The 18,046-nt window shown below is 34.6% G+C and overlaps 1 protein-coding gene across 2 annotated transcripts in view; it reads right to left on the bottom strand.

Moving 5' to 3' along the window:
• LOC127842811 (titin homolog) overlaps positions 1-13,064 on the bottom strand; it is a 112,233-nt gene extending 99,169 nt beyond the window's left edge. The window contains exon 1 of one of the 2 annotated variants that reach the window (XM_052372558.1): positions 12,984-13,064. Coding sequence is in view for 1 of the 2 variants with exons in the window: in XM_052372557.1 (XP_052228517.1) it covers positions 12,712-12,722 (11 nt within the window). In the remaining variant the exon portion in view is untranslated. Of the gene's footprint in view, positions 1-12,711; positions 12,738-12,983 lie in introns of those variants that run through there. The other variant, XM_052372557.1, reaches the window with a different exon arrangement.
• Positions 13,065-18,046: the final 4,982 nt, after the last annotated feature.

Genomic DNA, 18,046 nt, shown 5'->3' with positions numbered 1-18,046 from the left:
TGAAATAATAATAAAATGAATTTTATAAAATAGAAAGATAAAACATTTTTCTTTTAATAACTATTTATTATTTTGATTTATATAATAAAATAATGGTTTTATTGATCATTTAGTAAGAGTGGTATTGGTTTTTTTCCGCTTTTCTCCCATTGAACTGATAAGGAATCGGCTTTTATCGGGGTTGCTAATAGAGGATGCAATGTGTGAAACTATCGGAGATTTGACTTCATTTGTATTTATTTTTATAGGGTGTGAGGAAATATATTGTGTTTGCTGGAATTTAAATGTGATGCTGCTTTACCGGTATTGTTTGTTTATGGATTTTACTTGAAAAATAGGGCAAAATGAATTTCGCTTTTCTCTTTAATAAAGGCGATATGAGCCGAAGTTTGGCGAAAATTTCGCCCAAGTCGCCCTCTTGGCCCTCCCCTGACTACCACTCTGGAGGTAGCGGATTAAATGCCCCGTCGTGGCTCAGGATTCTTCATTTTTATGGCGACAAGGAAAACAATTCGGAAAGTGGGTGTGAGCTGTTTAATGGTTTCTGGGTGCGCCATGCCGATGCAAGACAAGCTGTAGCAGGCATGTCTGGGCCTTGAAATATTAAGAGGGGGAACAGTGTAGTGATTTATGGTCACTTCCAACAGCCGTGCTGTTGTGCTAGCTCTTTAGCAATGCGGTTAGACTAGAGTGTCTGACTACCTTTCTGGAGGTCACGGGACCAATCCCCGTCAGAGCTCACAGGGGTTTTCTGCCTATTTTGGGAAAAGTAGTCTGACCTAATTGGGAATTTTTCTATCGACAAAATTGTTCATTTTGGGAATTTTTGCTTTGATGAAACAATCATTTTGGGAAAACATTGGAAATTTATCATGCTTAAATAAGTCAGAGGTTTAACAAATAAAGTTGTTTTAATTTGTTATTTTTACCTTAAATGCAGGTAAGCATCTGATTAGTAAGTTTGGTTTGTGTGAATCAATGTGCTATGAAATGGGGAGGGAGCACAGCAGGTTCATGGTGCTGAATCCTCGCTCAACCATATTAGTCAGGGCTCACGCAACTGGGCGACTCGGGCGATTATATCGCGGCGGATTCCCTGTAATCGCCCTGATCAAAAGCACCGGCGATAACCACTTTGCCCATAAATCTGGCAATTATCATATCCACAGCGCTATCAAAGTTGCTTCTTTTTATTACCAAATACACGCCGCCGTCAATCAACTGACCGAATCGACGAAACTCCGTCCCCTGGCGTAGTAAATTACCTATTGAAAATTGATAAGCAACCATTCACAGCGCTCCTCATACAGGTATTTGGCAGGGTTCTCTCCAGACTAATCAGAGCGTGGGTTACAAACTCCATTTCGGCTAATAGAAAACATGCCTACACCGGGCGAGACACTTTGTTAATTGATGACAATTATCGCATTCAATGTCCCCAAAACAATGTGGATTAAAAGAATGTCAGTCTCTATGTATTAATTGGTATCTGTTCTTGGTAGACAGGTATGTATATTTTATGCTCCTCGCCCGTATTGTCCGTTTTTCAAACCGTGAAAACTTGCTTTTCGCGAGTAGTAGATGGCTTAAAATGGTCCAGGACCAGAAAAGATGAGTTGATGCTGACGAAAAGTGCGAACAATTAACGTATGTCCCCAATTATGACGAATCTTTATACTCATTATCTTTGTCATGATCATTCTGAATCGAGAACTCGGACTGTTAACACAAAATTGAAATCTGAAATGTCTCTAACGAGTTGGTTACAGGGCGATTCGCCCAAACCAAGTTCGATGAAACGTAAATTGTTTGAGATTGACTCTGAATCTAATTTTTGTGACACACCTAAAAGGAGTTTTTCTAAATCACTAAATCAGGCATCTTTTGACTGGTATGTTAAAGATAGTGAGGAACTTTGGCACTGTAAGTTGTGTCGAGATGCAAAATTTGACAATCAGTATGCTAAGGGTCATGAGATTCCTGCAAAAACCACAAATCATGCAGGTTTTTTTTTCCTTCTTTGGGACCAGGGGTGGCGAAATCTCAAAAAACTATACTTGTCCACGGACAACCATTTAGGAAATTTAACTTGTCCGTTGCTGAACTACACTTGTCCGTTAATGTTTATATAAATTATAAACGCATTTATTGATAAATGTAAAACAATGTGGAATATACCAAAATGAGTATGATTTGCTAGTTTTGTTTATAGCTGTATTTCAATTGTACATTCATAATAGCAGTATATTACAAACAATATAAAGACTTTCTAAAACTTTTAATCTTGCAAAGCTAGTGTTATTAAAACATGTGTTGAACATAAGTACATCGTAATCTTAACAAATTAAACTAGTCCAATATGTCGACCTCATCAGACTGAGGCTCTGCGCCGCTACTGTTAGCAATTTGATTATCATCAACTGGTAACCATTGAAAATCTGTGAGCCAAGTTTCTTGAAAAGTTCTGGTGCGTTTACTTAGATCATATTTTTTATCATAATCTTTCTTAGTTTGTTTGGGAGGTGGACTGCTCAAAGCTTCGGATTTCTGCTCCGTTGTTGAAGATTTAAAAAAACTAAATGTTCCATTTTTACCATTAAAGTTGTCTTAAATAACAAGGTAGACCGTGTTTTGATTATCTTACTTTTAGTGTTTTTCCCAGGCCATTTTAGCGAGGCGTAAAGCCATGCCGCCCTCCCGGATCGCCACGCTGCCCTTTTCAAAGGCAAATTTCGCCACGCGCCCTTTTTTTCAAAGGCAAATTTCGCCACGCGTCCTTAAAGATAACATCTTTACGATCTTACTTGGTCCGCAAAATCAGCTTCCTTGATTGTCTGTGACGCTCCGACTGTGCTTGATTTACTCGAGAGACGTCAACGTCTAATCGATTTAATCTATAACAGTGCTCGATTTATAGGTAGGTCTTACTGACTGCTCCAAAGCTGTGAATTAGGCATGCGTTAATAACCCCGTGTCAGGATCAAAAATGCCGGAGGCTGTTATACCAAGCATACTTTTTGCTCGGCAATGTATTAGCTACTTCGGAGACTTTTGAGGAAAAACTCAGGGTTATTCTCGTGGCAATTGAGCATTGCATGCATTATTCAGTTATATCAAAACATATATTTTTGCGCATAATTACATTTAAAATCACAAACAAATTTATTCTTTATCGTTTTCGTCTTTAAGATAATTAGATCTAATTATTGAAATAATTGCTGAGACGTATACTAATTTAACAAAACGCGAATCGCGTATACGATTTAACGTTGCTATGCACACCTGTCGCTTACATCATTTGACATTTTATCAACATGGCGGACTATACAGAATTAAATTGTGACTCGGCAAAAATGGCAAATAGCGTCGTAAACGATCGGATTAACGATGGAGATTATACATTTAAAAAAAAGAGAAGGAATTTATGAAATGTCTGTGATAATCAACGATGCATAAAAATGTTTTATATAGCAACAACAATATTTATTTATTTGTAATCTACTCGGTGGATGTATGTCACGGAAACGAGTGTTTGCATATTGTTAGCCATCAATTTACTCGCAATGTTATTTTAAACATCTGTCGAGATTATTGTTAGAAAATGGAATAAGACAAACATGGTTTCATTTATATATTAGTGGATCTGTGTATAATCAGATTCATATGCATATATTGCTTTATTATGTTTCTCCTGCTGAACAGTTTATTGAAACAGCATGGAACTTAAATGTACATTGCAAGGTAAATATATTAATATAAATCATAGTAAGTTAAATACATCTTATACCATTAAATGTGCTTGTTTATATGTTATTTTTTCCACAACTGCTTCTGATGCGATTACATGTTTCCCCGTAATTCAGGTATTAAAGGAACGTTTTTGCCCTTTTTTGCCTAAACTGCGCGCTAAAATGCCCTTTTTGTAAGTGATGCGCCATGCCCCTTTGCCCTCCTGGGAAAAACACTAACTTTGATACTTTTTATTTCCGTCTGATTGTAAAAATAAAAAAACCAGTCTGTACACTGTCTAACAGTCGGGCCGAATGTTTAAAATGCGGCATGCTCCTGGTCTCTTATAGAATAAGGAAGATCACTGCGCAGGAGAGTGCCCGTATTTTAGCTTGATTGCTCCGCAAATAGCACTGACAATGTAATCGCATGTCAACAATCGGTATTGTAAAACTTAATTACGGCTTTAATACAATGTATTTTTTTGTATACCTAGACCCGACTTTTAAAAAACTTGTTGTCCACGGACAACTTAATTGAAAATAAACAGCTGCGCCATGAGCGCATGATACGCCCGTCGTTCGCCAATGAAGTAGTAAGGTAATAAATAACCCTTTGAATCATTTTTTTACTTCAGTTTATTTGTATTTGAATACATGGTTTATTTTATAAGTACATGAGCATGGAGCGCCGTCTCCTTGACATTCATACCATATCTTTTTTTGAGTATATGTATGCATTTCTTTAGAGGATATGGAGTTGAAGTAAACCTGTTATAGATATTTTGACCAATAATAAAAGAGAAATGTAGATGGGTAAGTGGTAGTGTACAATCGGAATAGAAAAAAGCTCACCTTGTTCAATTTTTCAGGGATACTAAAAAAAAAAAAAAAAAAATCCATCGAAGGATATTTGAGGTACAGTAGGACATTCAATGAAATCACGAAATTTTGACGAACAAAGTCCCATAACTCTGGAACGACAATTCAGAATTCCGTCAAAAACGAAAGGGGATCAGGGTTTATCAATATTAAGATTGTGTTGAAATTTGAAAAAAATCCATCGAAGGATATTTGAGCTACAGTAGGACATTCAATGAAATCACGAAATTTTGACGAACAAAGTCCCATAACTCTGGAACGACAATTCAGAATTCCGTCAAAAACGAAAGGGGATCAGGGTTTATCAATATTAAGATTGTGTTGAAATTTGAAAAAAATCCATCGAAGGATATTTGAGCTACAGTAGGACATTCAATGAAATCACGAAATTTTGACGAACAAAGTCCCATAACTCTGGAACGACAATTCAGAATTCCGTCAAAAACGAAAGGGGATCAGGGTTTATCAATATTAAGATTGTGTTAAAATTTGAAGAAAATCTGTCAAAGGATATTTGACGTAGCGTACGACATTAACAGACGGACGGACGGACGGACAGACGGACGCGGGGTATACCATAATACGTCCCGTCATAGACGGGCGTATAAAAATCAGTTGCCCAGACAAGCAAATGTACGACTCGGGCAACTCGGACATTTGATTTCGCCACCCCTGGGGACCCGCCGAAAATCGGCCCTTTCCCCTCGTTTTTTTTTCCCCTCAGCTGGTAAATTTTCCCCTAGATTTCATTTTCCCCTTAAAAATTTTTTTTTTTTTTTTTTTTTTTTTAACTTTAAATATATAAGTTAACCTGATCCGCTGTATAAACTAGAAAAATCTTGCATAATTAAATTATCTGTTGCCTTGAATTTGTTTTAAAAACAGTAAAATATGTTAAATTGATTATTTTAGACTTTGCTTATTTTCCCCAAAATCCAGCTTTTCGCACAATTTTTTTCCCCAAAATTCAACGTTTCGCGCGATTTTTTTCCCCTCAAAAAAGGCCAGGCCCTTTCCCCAAAATCAGATAAAAACCCCTGTCATGGAAGACATGCTGCATGTGAGTTTATTTTACTATACTGTTTTGTTTCGCTTAAAGTGACATTATGTGCATATATCGAAAATAATACTTTAAGATACGCTGGCCGAAACGCTTGAAGTGATATTATGAGCATATAACAGTATATTCTATAGGGCTGTCACGATTCACCGGTATATCGGTATATCGCGGTGCATGTCTTGAAAAAAATCGCACTGCGGTACGGCGTTGCCGCACCGTTTTTTTAAATTTATTATATAAGCACAGATATAAATACATTACATAATTATTTTGATATAGATATCGTTTCGAAAACTGTAGAAGCGATTCAAAAGGGCTAAATTAATAATCCATTTATATCCAGGTCAAGCAAGCGCTTCCACTGGTAGGTGTTTAACTTTCACGTTTAAAATACGGCGATGTATGGGTCCGTACTTTTTTTGGAATTAGGGAAAGATTTCCTTTGCAAATAAGTTCATTATTATCCAAAAGATGTTTATTTTATTTCTTATTTTCTTTCTTTAGTATATCGATCGTTTAAAGCATGGCACTTCCGAATCATGTTATCTTAAGATTCTGAATAAGTCGAGGAAGAGTCAGAACGCTACGGATTTTCAATACTGGGCCTGCTGAATCCGCATTTTAAACATGCCCTTGAAGCGTTCCATTTACACAGATCGTAGTCACAGCTATTGTAAACAACATGGCGGACATTTTAGAAAAAGACGCGAATAACAATAACAATAACTACTTCTCAAGTCAAGTTTATTACAGTTTCTTTTACAGTTTCTAGTCATACTATGATACCAGTGTTTTCTGATTATTGAGCTTAATAAAGTTTGTGAAACTTGTCATTCTGCTGTTTTCTTCACAGATACATATTCTGTAATACACTGTAACTCCAATATAACGCCAATGACAGGGTCCAAGCCACGCAACAGCGTTATAAACGGACAGTGTTATAAGTTTTGAGCTTATTTATTTATATTGTCATGCTGTGTTGTAATCCGCAAATACATGCATATAAATCGAATCGAACGATAACAGTATATATAACGCTTTTCTTATGTGCACATTTGTCTGATAATCCAATATAATTACAACATCAATTACGAAAAAATAATGTTAAACATTTATTACAAGAAATATGTTTACGTATTTCGTAAACAAATTCATATGCCTACGCCATTTTTCAGAAAAATAGTACAGTGCATTATGGGACGAGCGAATTTAAATTTAGATTGAAGGCAATACGATACATGTACAAAGTAATGTTTTATTGCGTCATACGCAGCATGTAAAAAACGCGCTTTCCGTGGACTTTCTGATAACGGGCAAAATTTTAAGTGAATCTCTGTTAACAATTACACTGCGTTAGCATGTAAATAAATCGTCAGGATTTTTTAATTTACTTTTCGTATACGTACTGAAACATTAAACATACACAAAGATCTTTTTATGTATCAAGCTTATATAGCATATAATAAACGATAACACACTTACACAGCCATAGTTTATACAATGAAATAAAATACACGATAAATATAAAACATAAACAGGTAATCGTTTTAAATAACTTTAATTTGATAATTATTACGCTTGCACTTACCTTATTGAAATTAGCGCACGGAACCGCTCTGATAGGGAATACATGTAATATACACGGACTCGCGAGTTTAAACACCTTTATTGACATTACACAACAGATTAACTCCAATTAGCTGTCGAGTGTCGTTTAACCTCTAATCGATTAAAATCAGTTAAACGAACGGATAAAGCAATCAAGCTGTGATCGCCGGCTTCTTTGAATTTTCTGAAAATACAAGTAGTTGAATAACATGGATTTGATTCAGAAATGTAAGGTTGGAGAAAAAACGGGATCCAAGCACCCCCTGCGTTATATTGGACACAGCGTTATAACGGACCGCACTATATTGGAGTTACAGTGTATATCGCGGTACGTACCGCAATGCAGTGTTGCCGTACCACGATATACCACGGTACGCTCGCGGCGTATCGTGACAGCCCTAATATTCTATGTTTTTTAGGTGTAAATTTAGTTTTAGTGCAGATTCGTTCATACGACACACGAACACATATCGATTTATAATACTTTAAGATACTGGCCTTAACGCATAAACCCCATTTTCGCATGACGCGGCTATGAAAGAGTGATTTAAATGTGTCGAAAAAAAGTCTAGGTAGATCAATTCCCGCGTTGTTGCGGTAATGTTTGTTTAAGTTGTTATTGTCATGCAAACTCGTTGATTTAATCCAATGTTTAATGTTAGCAAGTGTTTGTTTTTTAATTGAATTGTAAACAAAGAGTTGGTTAAAGTCTTCGGAAAATTTGCACTCCGTGTGCAGGGTTTTTTTTGGCCCGATTTTATAGCCGAAATTCGGCTATGTTCCCAATCCCAAAAAGTATACTTTTTTCCCAAAATGTGGCAAAAAATTCCCAATTTCCCAAAAAAAAAATAAAAAAAAAAATTTTTTTTTTTTTTTTTTTTTTTTTTTTTTTAGAAAGAAGTCTTATGTGTATTTTATCTCAATTGTAATTCAATTACATCTAACAAAGTACTATATGATTTTTTTCTTTTAATTTGAATGATTGTAAAGAGTTATATCAAATTTAGTATTTCCCTAATCAGTGGACTTTTCGTGTGGAAAAAAGGCTAATGAATTTATTTTCCCAATTTCATGAAAATGCTGATAAAATTCCCAATTCCAAAGCCATGGGCTATCTTCCCAAAAAGTGGAAAAAAAACCCTGGTGTGAATTGACAGTTTGACGTCATCAAAGGATAGCCGCTTCTTTTCTGAAGCAATAATGCGACAAATTTCTCGCCGACAAAATTGGCTTCCTTTGTCTAGCAATCAACATGCCGAACTAATCGTGTGTTTGTTCCTCATTGGTAATCGTCCAATTAAATAATAGCACGTGCATAGCTCCGCCTTCGAATCTTTTGCAGAGAACGGAGGTGGAGTTTACGGTTAATTGAGCAAGTGTTTTACGCAAGTTGAGTTCCGATGTGCCGAAATTATTATGGCGGACGCCCGTGTTTACAAAATTCCTAAACGCATATATCGTAAATAACGGCAGTGTTTTATTAGATTATTTATACTATTTTATCTACTTAAATATCTGGTTTGTTTAATATAATAAACATGTTAAACAATATTAATGCGTCACAGACTCGGAAATAAATTTGATAGGGTCGCAATTTTACTATAAATTTTTTTTTTGAAATTGGCAATTTTTGTTATTATTTCGGTTTGGGATCAGGTCTGTTTGCATTGGGATGCCTCCGTTTTCCGAAGGCGCAGACAGTGCTGAAAAAACCCTGGCTCATGATTTTTAACTTCATCAAAATCATCAAAATCAATGTGTGTTCGGATTTCCTGTGAACCATGACAGCAATCTTTCGTTTGAGCTAAATGTCTTTTAATTCTAAACTAGAAATGGCGCAGCAGAGGCTGGGGCGTATCCCCACGCCAAATGTTGTTAGTAAAATTAGTGAAAATCTCTGACGGTGGAGATAACCACATAATCCCCACGCTTTGTCTGAAAAGCGTGCAGATAATAAGGTCAACGATGTTACAGTTTTGAACTAACTACAACTTACCACGAGATCCGTTGTTCAAGATTTTTTTTACATGGAATTATCAATATGACTTCAGCCTTACCAAGACAGTCAATCTTTAATTCTTATGTACCCATTCAGAAAGTGGTATTGCTTTCTGATTTATATTCACTGTTGTTTTTTCCCTTTACCATTTAAATACTTTTTTCAATCATTTTCCAATCTCCGAGATTTTGTGAGATTCGTTTATTCGTTCAATAGTTTTCATTTTTGAAACTAACACCAGACAATCCGATCCCTGAAAATCCGCAAATAAATCACATACCTGTTTGTACAAAAAAATGTCCAATTTTTTTATTAAGATACATGGTTATCAAATAAGCTTTCAATTGTAAATAAGTTAGCACCTATTATCATATTATTACTATTAACGAAGATTCACTCTAACTTGCTTCAAGCACGGACTCTAGATTACACGGATATGAAACGGGACCGTTACGCCAAATATCTTGTTGTGTCTAAGTCACATGACCGTGTCGTATCTGTCGATCTTTTATCGAAGCGCCGATGTTATACATTTGATGTACCCACTCACGTATTTTGTTAAATTATAGTTTCATTTCTAGGCCGATTTTGACAAATTATATATCATTAGAAAGCTTACGTAATGTAGTTTTCAGATACAGAAATATATATTAAGTTTTTCTTTTGATTTTGGCAGCTCGGCGAGTTATAACTTTAACTTTTGCAAATATCATACCGTTTTGGAGTTTCAGAATCTAGATTTACGGTTGACATGTTCGTACTTTATACCGATTTGTAGCGTTTATATTTGGAGTTCAGTTTTAAAAATAACATCTTGCTTAGGAGAATAGAATTCTATATATGATAGAAAAAAAATTGGTTTAAAAATGAAAGCAAGTAAGGAATGAAGGCGGAAATAAGTAGCGCGCGGTCCTAACGAACCGAGCTGATGGCGATTATGCTTTTGTTTAGATACCGGCCATTGAATTTCCTTTGCCACGATTATTATATTTTTTATGGAATATATTGAAATATTTTGTTCTAGAGACATATCCATAAAGCTAAGTATTAATGAAGCTTAATAAATTTACGATTTCAGCTCTTGATTATAACACAGAAAGGGTGTTAATTTTATGATGAAACAGCGTATACAAATGTATAGCGGACCCTCTTGATATTTTTCGGCTTTGCATACTTCAAATATGATGGGTGTCAAAACATTCATCGTTTGTTGTTTATTATCAAAAAGGTAATTATGTAAAATTATATGAAAGGTTATTAACCATAAATTATCAATTAATTAAAATTATTTAAAGATTCTTGAAAATCACGGTCAACTGTCTATGCATGTATATAGAAATATCTTTATAAGTTAACAGAGTTATAAATATATAGAATTCTAAATTAAAACTCTGTATTATTTGTATTTTTCGGAAAGATTATTTAACCCCGTTGTGGTCAAATGAGATTGCTGTTTTTAATTATGTTGTTCCGTACACTACCATCCCCCTCTTTATAGGACTACGAAATGACGGAGTTTTTTTTACCGGTACCCGCTAAATACGTTAAATGTTAAGTATTAGATTTTTTTAATGTTTAAAATGTACATGTATAGGTATTTAGCACTTATAATTATTGTGATTTAGCTGGCTGACATCTATACAGTATTTCGTTTATGGCAATCTGTATGGGCAGATGACTATAAATGTTTTCAATACGCTACATATCTTATAAACGCAAAATTGAGTATTTGGCGTTACATTACTCCAAGAAATGACCACTAATACCACGAGAAGACATGGAGGTATCATAAAAAGTGTAATCTGACCAGACATTGCCACCTGTGGTTAGGGACCAATATACAAGTATAGGTCCCTGCTGTGGCGTATGACACCATAGTGTTATTTAGTATTGGTCAGCACAGTTTCTGATCATAACGAGATAATTGGTTTGTGCTGAACACAGGGGCAATAAAACCACAGATCTATCAATAAACAAGATTATTGAGATATCTTTTTTTGAACACCGCGATAAAAATGCTCAAACCATGGACTCTAGATTACACAGATAAAAAACATGGCAATATTCTCAGAATCATCACTGCTATATGTGTAATCACCTAACAATTCGTCTAAAAATAATTTATATATTTGAGTTGAAGACGATGTACTGTTGTTTAAGTCTGAATAAACTATCTGTCTGCCTGTCTAAATCCAAGCCGTCATCGTCCCGGTGAAAAAAAATCTGATTTTCAATAGTTGGACATGATGCCCTGATGTCAAAATACGAAATGACCCGCGTAACACGGACTGTGATTTTCAAGAATCTTTAATAAATTGATAATTTAAGGTAAATAACATTTCAAATAATTATACATAATTACCTTGTTGATAATAAACAGCAAACGATGAATGTTTTTGACACCCATTTTATTTCAAGTATGCATGCAAAGCCGAATAATATCGAGAGGGTCCGCTATATACGCTGTTTCATCATAAATTTTACACCCTTTCTGTGTTATAAACAAGAGCTGGAATAGTTAATTTATTAAGATTCATTTATAATAAGCTTTATTGATATGTTTCGTGAACAAAATACTACAATATATTCCATAAAAAATATAATAAGATGGCAAAAGAAATTCAATGGCCGGTTTCTAAACAAAAGCATAATCGCCAAGACCGTAGCATCAGTTCAGTGCGTTAGGAACGCGCGCTACATTTTCCCGCCTTCATTCCTTAATTACTTTCGTTTTTAAACAAATTTTTTTTCTATCGTATACAGAATTCTATTCTCCTAAGCAAGATGTAATTTTTAAAACTGAACTCCAAATATAAACGCTACAAATTGGTATTAAGTACGAACATGTCAACCATAAATCTAGATTCTAAAACTCCAAAACGGTATGATATCTGCAAAAGTTAAAGTTATAACTCGCCGGGCTGTCGAAATCAGAAGAAAAACTTAATATATATTGATATATCTGTTTACTACGTACTGTAAGCTTTCTAATGATATATAATTTGTCAAAATCGGCCGAGAAATGAAACTATAATTTAACAAAATACGTGAGTGGGTACATCAAAATGTATAACCTCGGCGCTTCGCTGTACGCTAATCGTAAAAGATCGATAGCCACAACACGTTAAAACGCGCGGTGGTAAAACATAAAATGTGTATTTCTTGTGTTTAACTCGCTATAAATCCATTAATAACAACGGGAATATACTAAAAGTTATATTTTTTTGAAAGAGGAATTAATAAGCAACAAGATAACGTATAAACCAATAAAATCGGATGAATAGTTTTTGCATAAGATTGAATTTACTACAGTAAGGGTCAAATACTCGATTCATCTCCTGTCAATATACACTCCGTGCTTCAAGTTAAAGCAACGAAATATTTCACTTTGTGGCGACAACTTTTAATTTTTGACCCAGTAAAACCACTGGTACCTGTATAACATCGATTTTCTTCTTAAAATTCAAAGATTTTCTGCGTGAGGCTAGCTTAGGCGAACAGGTCTATACTATTATATAAAACCTGTTCGCTGTCATTCACTTTCAGTTAGTTTACAGTCGCGAATTTGGATGACACCGACATTTTCGCAAAGGCATAATGCTGGTCGTGTAAGCAAACTTCTTATATGATGTATTTTATTTTAAAATACATTAGATTAAACAATTTTAAATAAAAATAAATGTGGCTCAAAACAATATAAACGTACCTTGAGTTCCAATTGTTTTAAATGTCAAACCCACAATTTCAAAATACGCGCTGGCGGCTGAACGACTTCCGTTTGATGGATTTACTAAATTCCGTCATTGATTGGAGCCAAATAACGGCAGTTTATCACTGGAGCCACTTCGATTTGGAGACGCATGGATGAAACAGCAATGATATTTCCGAGGTGGTGCAGTTTTTTAACGAACAGAACAAACAGTTTATTAAGACGTATACATATGTACATCGTCGTTAATGCATAATATGATAAAGGATGCTACATTATTTGCGGGCAAAAGCTTCACGTGTTGTTATAAAAATGTGGACATTATGGTGTACACAACATTATAATTTTTTCCATACAAAAATAATGTATCCAAACAATTAAATCTTATTTTTGCTGGTTGAAGCGTTTTACATCTGCCAAGCTTTTAGATCTAATATTTTATAAGTGTGTGCTTATTTAGTACCTAGAAGATGGAAGTACCTAGGTGGCTGCGGATCGAGTAGTGGACATGGTTTCCGCTTTGCGACTCGGAGGTCTCGGTTGTTCAATGATTAAGAAACATAGATACAGGCTATAACTAATTAACATACCCAATGATTAATCATAACATAGATGCAGACAGCTCGCACATTGAGTCTCTTGTATGTATTGCTTGGGGTAACATCAATAGTTGTAGAGTTAAGCTTCATTAGAATGCTATTAAGTATATAACCTCACACTTGTGTTGTTATTAAGTCATTTGACTATATATATTTGTATTACAAACCTCTACACTACAACACGGAGTGTATATTGACAGGAGATGAATCGAGTATTTGACCCTTACTGTAGTAAATTCAATCTTATGCAAAAACTATTCATCCGATTTTATTGGTTTACACGTTATCTTGTTGCTTATTAATTCCTCTTTCAAAAAAATATAACTTTTAGTATATTCCCGTTGTTATTAATGGATTTATAGCGAGTTAAACACAAGAAATACACATTTTATGTTTTACCACCGCGCGTTTTAACGTGTTGTGGCTATCGATCTTTTACGATTCGCGTACAGCGAAGCGCCGAGGTTATACATTTTGATGTACCCACTCACGTCTTTTGTTAAATTATAGTTTCATTTCTCGGCCGATTTTGACAAATTATATATCATTAGAAAGCTTACAGTACGTAGTAAACAGATATATCAATATATATTAAGTTTTTCTTCTGATTTCGACAGCCCGGCGAGTTATAACTTTAACTTTTGCAGATATCATACCGTTTTGGAGTTTTAGAATCTAGATTTATGGTTGACATGTTCGTACTTAATACCAATTTGTAGCGTTTATATTTGGAGTTCAGTTTTAAAAATTACCTCTTGCTTAGGAGAATAGAATTCTGTATACGATAGAAAAAAAATTTGTTTAAAAACGAAAGTAATTAAGGAATGAAGGCGGGAAAATGTAGCGCGCGTTCCTAACGCACTGAACTGATGCTACGGTCTTGGCGATTATGCTTTTGTTTAGAAACCGGCCATTGAATTTCTTTTGCCATCTTATTATATTTTTTATGGAATATATTGTAGTATTTTGTTCACGAAACATATCAATAAAGCTTATTATAAATGAATCTTAATAAATTAACGATTTCAGCTCTTGTTTATAACACAGAAAGGGTGTAAAATTTATGATGAAACAGCGTATATAGCGGACCCTCTCGATATTATTCGGCTTTGCATGCATACTTGAAATAAAATGGGTGTCAAAAACATTCATCGTTTGCTGTTTATTATCAACAAGGTAATTATGTATAATTATTTGAAATGTTATTAACCTTAAATTATCAATTTATTAAAGATTCTTGAAAATCACGGTCCGTGTTACGCGGATCATTTCGTATTTTGACATCAGGGCATCATGTCCAACTATTGAAAATCAGATTTTTTTTCACCGGGACGATGACGGCTTGGATTTAGACAGGCAGACAGATAGTTTATTCAGACTTAAACAACAGTACATCGTCTTCAACTCAAATATATAAATTATTTTTAGACGAATTGTTAGGTGATTACACATATAGCAGTGATGATTCTGAGAATGTTGCCATGTTTCTTATCCGTGTAATCTAGAGTCCATGGTTTGAGCATTTTTATCGCGGTGTTCAAAAAAAGATATCTCAATAATCTTGTTTATTGATAGATCTGTGGTTTTATTGCCCCTGTGTTCAGCACAAACCAATTATCTCGTTATGATCAGAAACTGTGCCGACCAATACTAAATAACACTATGGTGTCATACGCCACAGCAGGGACCTATACTTGTATATTGGTCCCTAACCACAGGTGGCAATGTCTGGTCAGATTACACTTTTTATGATACCTCCATGTCTTCTCGTGGTATTAGTGGTCATTTCTTGGAGTAATGTAACGCCAAATACTCAATTTTGCGTTTATAAGATATGTAGCGTATTGAAAACATTTATAGTCATCTGCCCATACAGATTGCCATAAACTAAATACTGTATAGATGTCAGCCAGCTAAAACACAATTATTATAAGTGCTTAATACCTATACATGTACATTTTAAACATTTAAAAAATCTAATACTTAACATTTAACGTATTTAGCGGGTACCGGTAAAAAAAAAGCTCCGTCATTTCGTAGTCCTATAAAGATTGTATGGTAGTGTACGGAAAAACATAATTAAAAACAGCAATCTCATTTGACCACAACGGGGTTAAATAATCTTTCCGAAAAATACAAATAATACAGAGTTTTAATTTAGAATTCTATATATTTATAACTCTGTTAACTTATAAAGATATTTCAATATACATGCATAGACAAAATAAGTGAGTGGGTACATCAAATTTATAACCTCGGCGCTTCGATAAAAGATCGATAGTTACGACACGGTCACGTGACTTAGACACAACAAGATATTTGGCGTAACGGTCCCGTTTCTTATCCGTGTAATCTAGAATCCGTGACTACAACAAGATAACATTAGAACAACGGTATTGATCCTTTAAGTGGAAGCGTTCTTTAGATCACCCTTTAGAAACCAAATACTGGTCCTACCCAGGAAACAGATTGTTTTATTATGTATTAAAGCGGGTATATACGATTTGTCAAATATTTATGAATTTATATAAACTGTGTAAATAAATTATTATATATATAGTTCAATATAAATTAAAATAAAAGATAAGAAGAACATGTGTCGAAAATGCGAAATAAGCCAGATTTTTAATTCTGAAATTGAAAACGGCTGTACAGCCGAATTCGCCAGCATGTATACCATACATGTACGATTTGAATCGAAACTTAGTTTAACGGTTTATTTGAATTCCTACAACGATATCTATTCCTACGACACACGAACACTAACTCCGATCCTTATACAAAGACGAATGCTTCGGCTATTGTAGGAAAATATGTACGTCACTATCGGCTCGGGGCACTAATTTGTCTTTGCTGCATTTTATGAAATTCGGCTTTAATGTATAATTTTTCTTGCTTATTTTGTGTTATTGTAACATATTTTATCAATATATTACAATTAAACACATATAAAAAATCGTATATACCCGCTTTAATTAAACTAAAGCTACTGATTCTTAAAAAACCTGATTAAACAAAGGTAAAAGGTTAACAGAAGAAATCTGACTAACTGTTCATATTTTATAAAGTAATACCATATTATAACAACAAAGTAAAAAAATAAAATTAACAAAAAAGTTAGAGCTAAAAGAACGATGATTTTGATGATCGGGAATTTCCGTAACGCGTTCGGCAATTTCCGCCGCTATTTTACCCCGATGACGTATGTGTGCACCACTGCGCATGACGAATATTCCCATGCTATGTACAGTATGCACTGAAGCATGCAAATCAAATCAAATAAATTTTATTTTGAGTCGGCAAGACAATAACAAATAACATAAGCTGTGAAGCTTTTGAACCGACTATACAACAAATGTAAACAGTAAAACAAGAGTAAAGAAGCTAGTTAAAAGAAAGACAATTTCTGGGTATTAAAATACAAATACATAATCATAAGAAATACAAATACACAAACAGTCGATACAATTTAAGGCATACAACACAAATTAATCTACAGTAGACATATTCCTTACTTTCCTGCTGGTGTTGCACTAGGAGGGGCAATTTAAGTCATGATATTATCATCATCGTGGCACGCACGGGGTAAAATATGTTTAAAACAAACACATCAATGTAAGGATGTAGATTAGCTGGACCAGCAGCAAAGTCAGTGCAAGAAGTTATTTAAAATGACCAGGTAGTAATAAAGCATCGATGGAAACCAGAAGCAATATAAAGCAAAATTAATCGTACATTTGCAACCACAAATAAAACAATATGAGAGTTTAAAAGCTGTGTAGGAAGCTGCTGATCTATTCCTGTGGATAGGACTAAAAACTGCAATAAGAGAAAAGGAAATAAAAAACTGAACACAAAAAGAAACACAAAAGTGCGACCGGATAAAACTTATCTAAGAACGAATATCATCTCAAATCAGATTTGGGGTGAACTGATCAGCAGCTTTCTCACAATAAAACTAGTAACATAGCGAAAAGCAGCACAACTATGAGCAACACAACTATGAGCAGGCACAGGCAAACTAATATATTACAGCAACATAAAGTACAAAAGCAAAAATAAAATACAAAAGCAGAAATAAGGACAGCACAAGCAGCCGAAGAACAAAACAAAAGGAAGCAGTGTGGCATGCCGCTCCAGATCTGTGTGCCAGCTATGCGAGCCTATGTGACATTGCATGCTGAGCATTTACATTCTTTACCATTCCAGTGCACAATTAAGCTCTTAAATTGATTAAAATTGCTCGCTTTTCTTAAGCTTTTTTGGCAAGGAATTCCACAGAACTGGAGCCGCATGCCGGAAACTGTTACTACCGTACTTTGATGACTTAACCTGGGGAATCTCTAATAAGTTGGTGTACCTGAAATGGTAACAAGAGTCACGTTTAAACACTAGGTCATTTAAAACAGGTGGTGCCATGTTATTTATAATTTTGAAAGTTTCAAGTGCCATAGATCTGAT

The sequence above is a fragment of the Dreissena polymorpha genome, chromosome 8, assembly GCF_020536995.1.
Source record: "Dreissena polymorpha isolate Duluth1 chromosome 8, UMN_Dpol_1.0, whole genome shotgun sequence".
Taxonomy (NCBI): domain Eukaryota; kingdom Metazoa; phylum Mollusca; class Bivalvia; order Myida; family Dreissenidae; genus Dreissena; species Dreissena polymorpha.
Note: the sequence above shows the minus strand (reverse complement) of the source record. Positions and strands in the feature narration are given on the sequence as shown.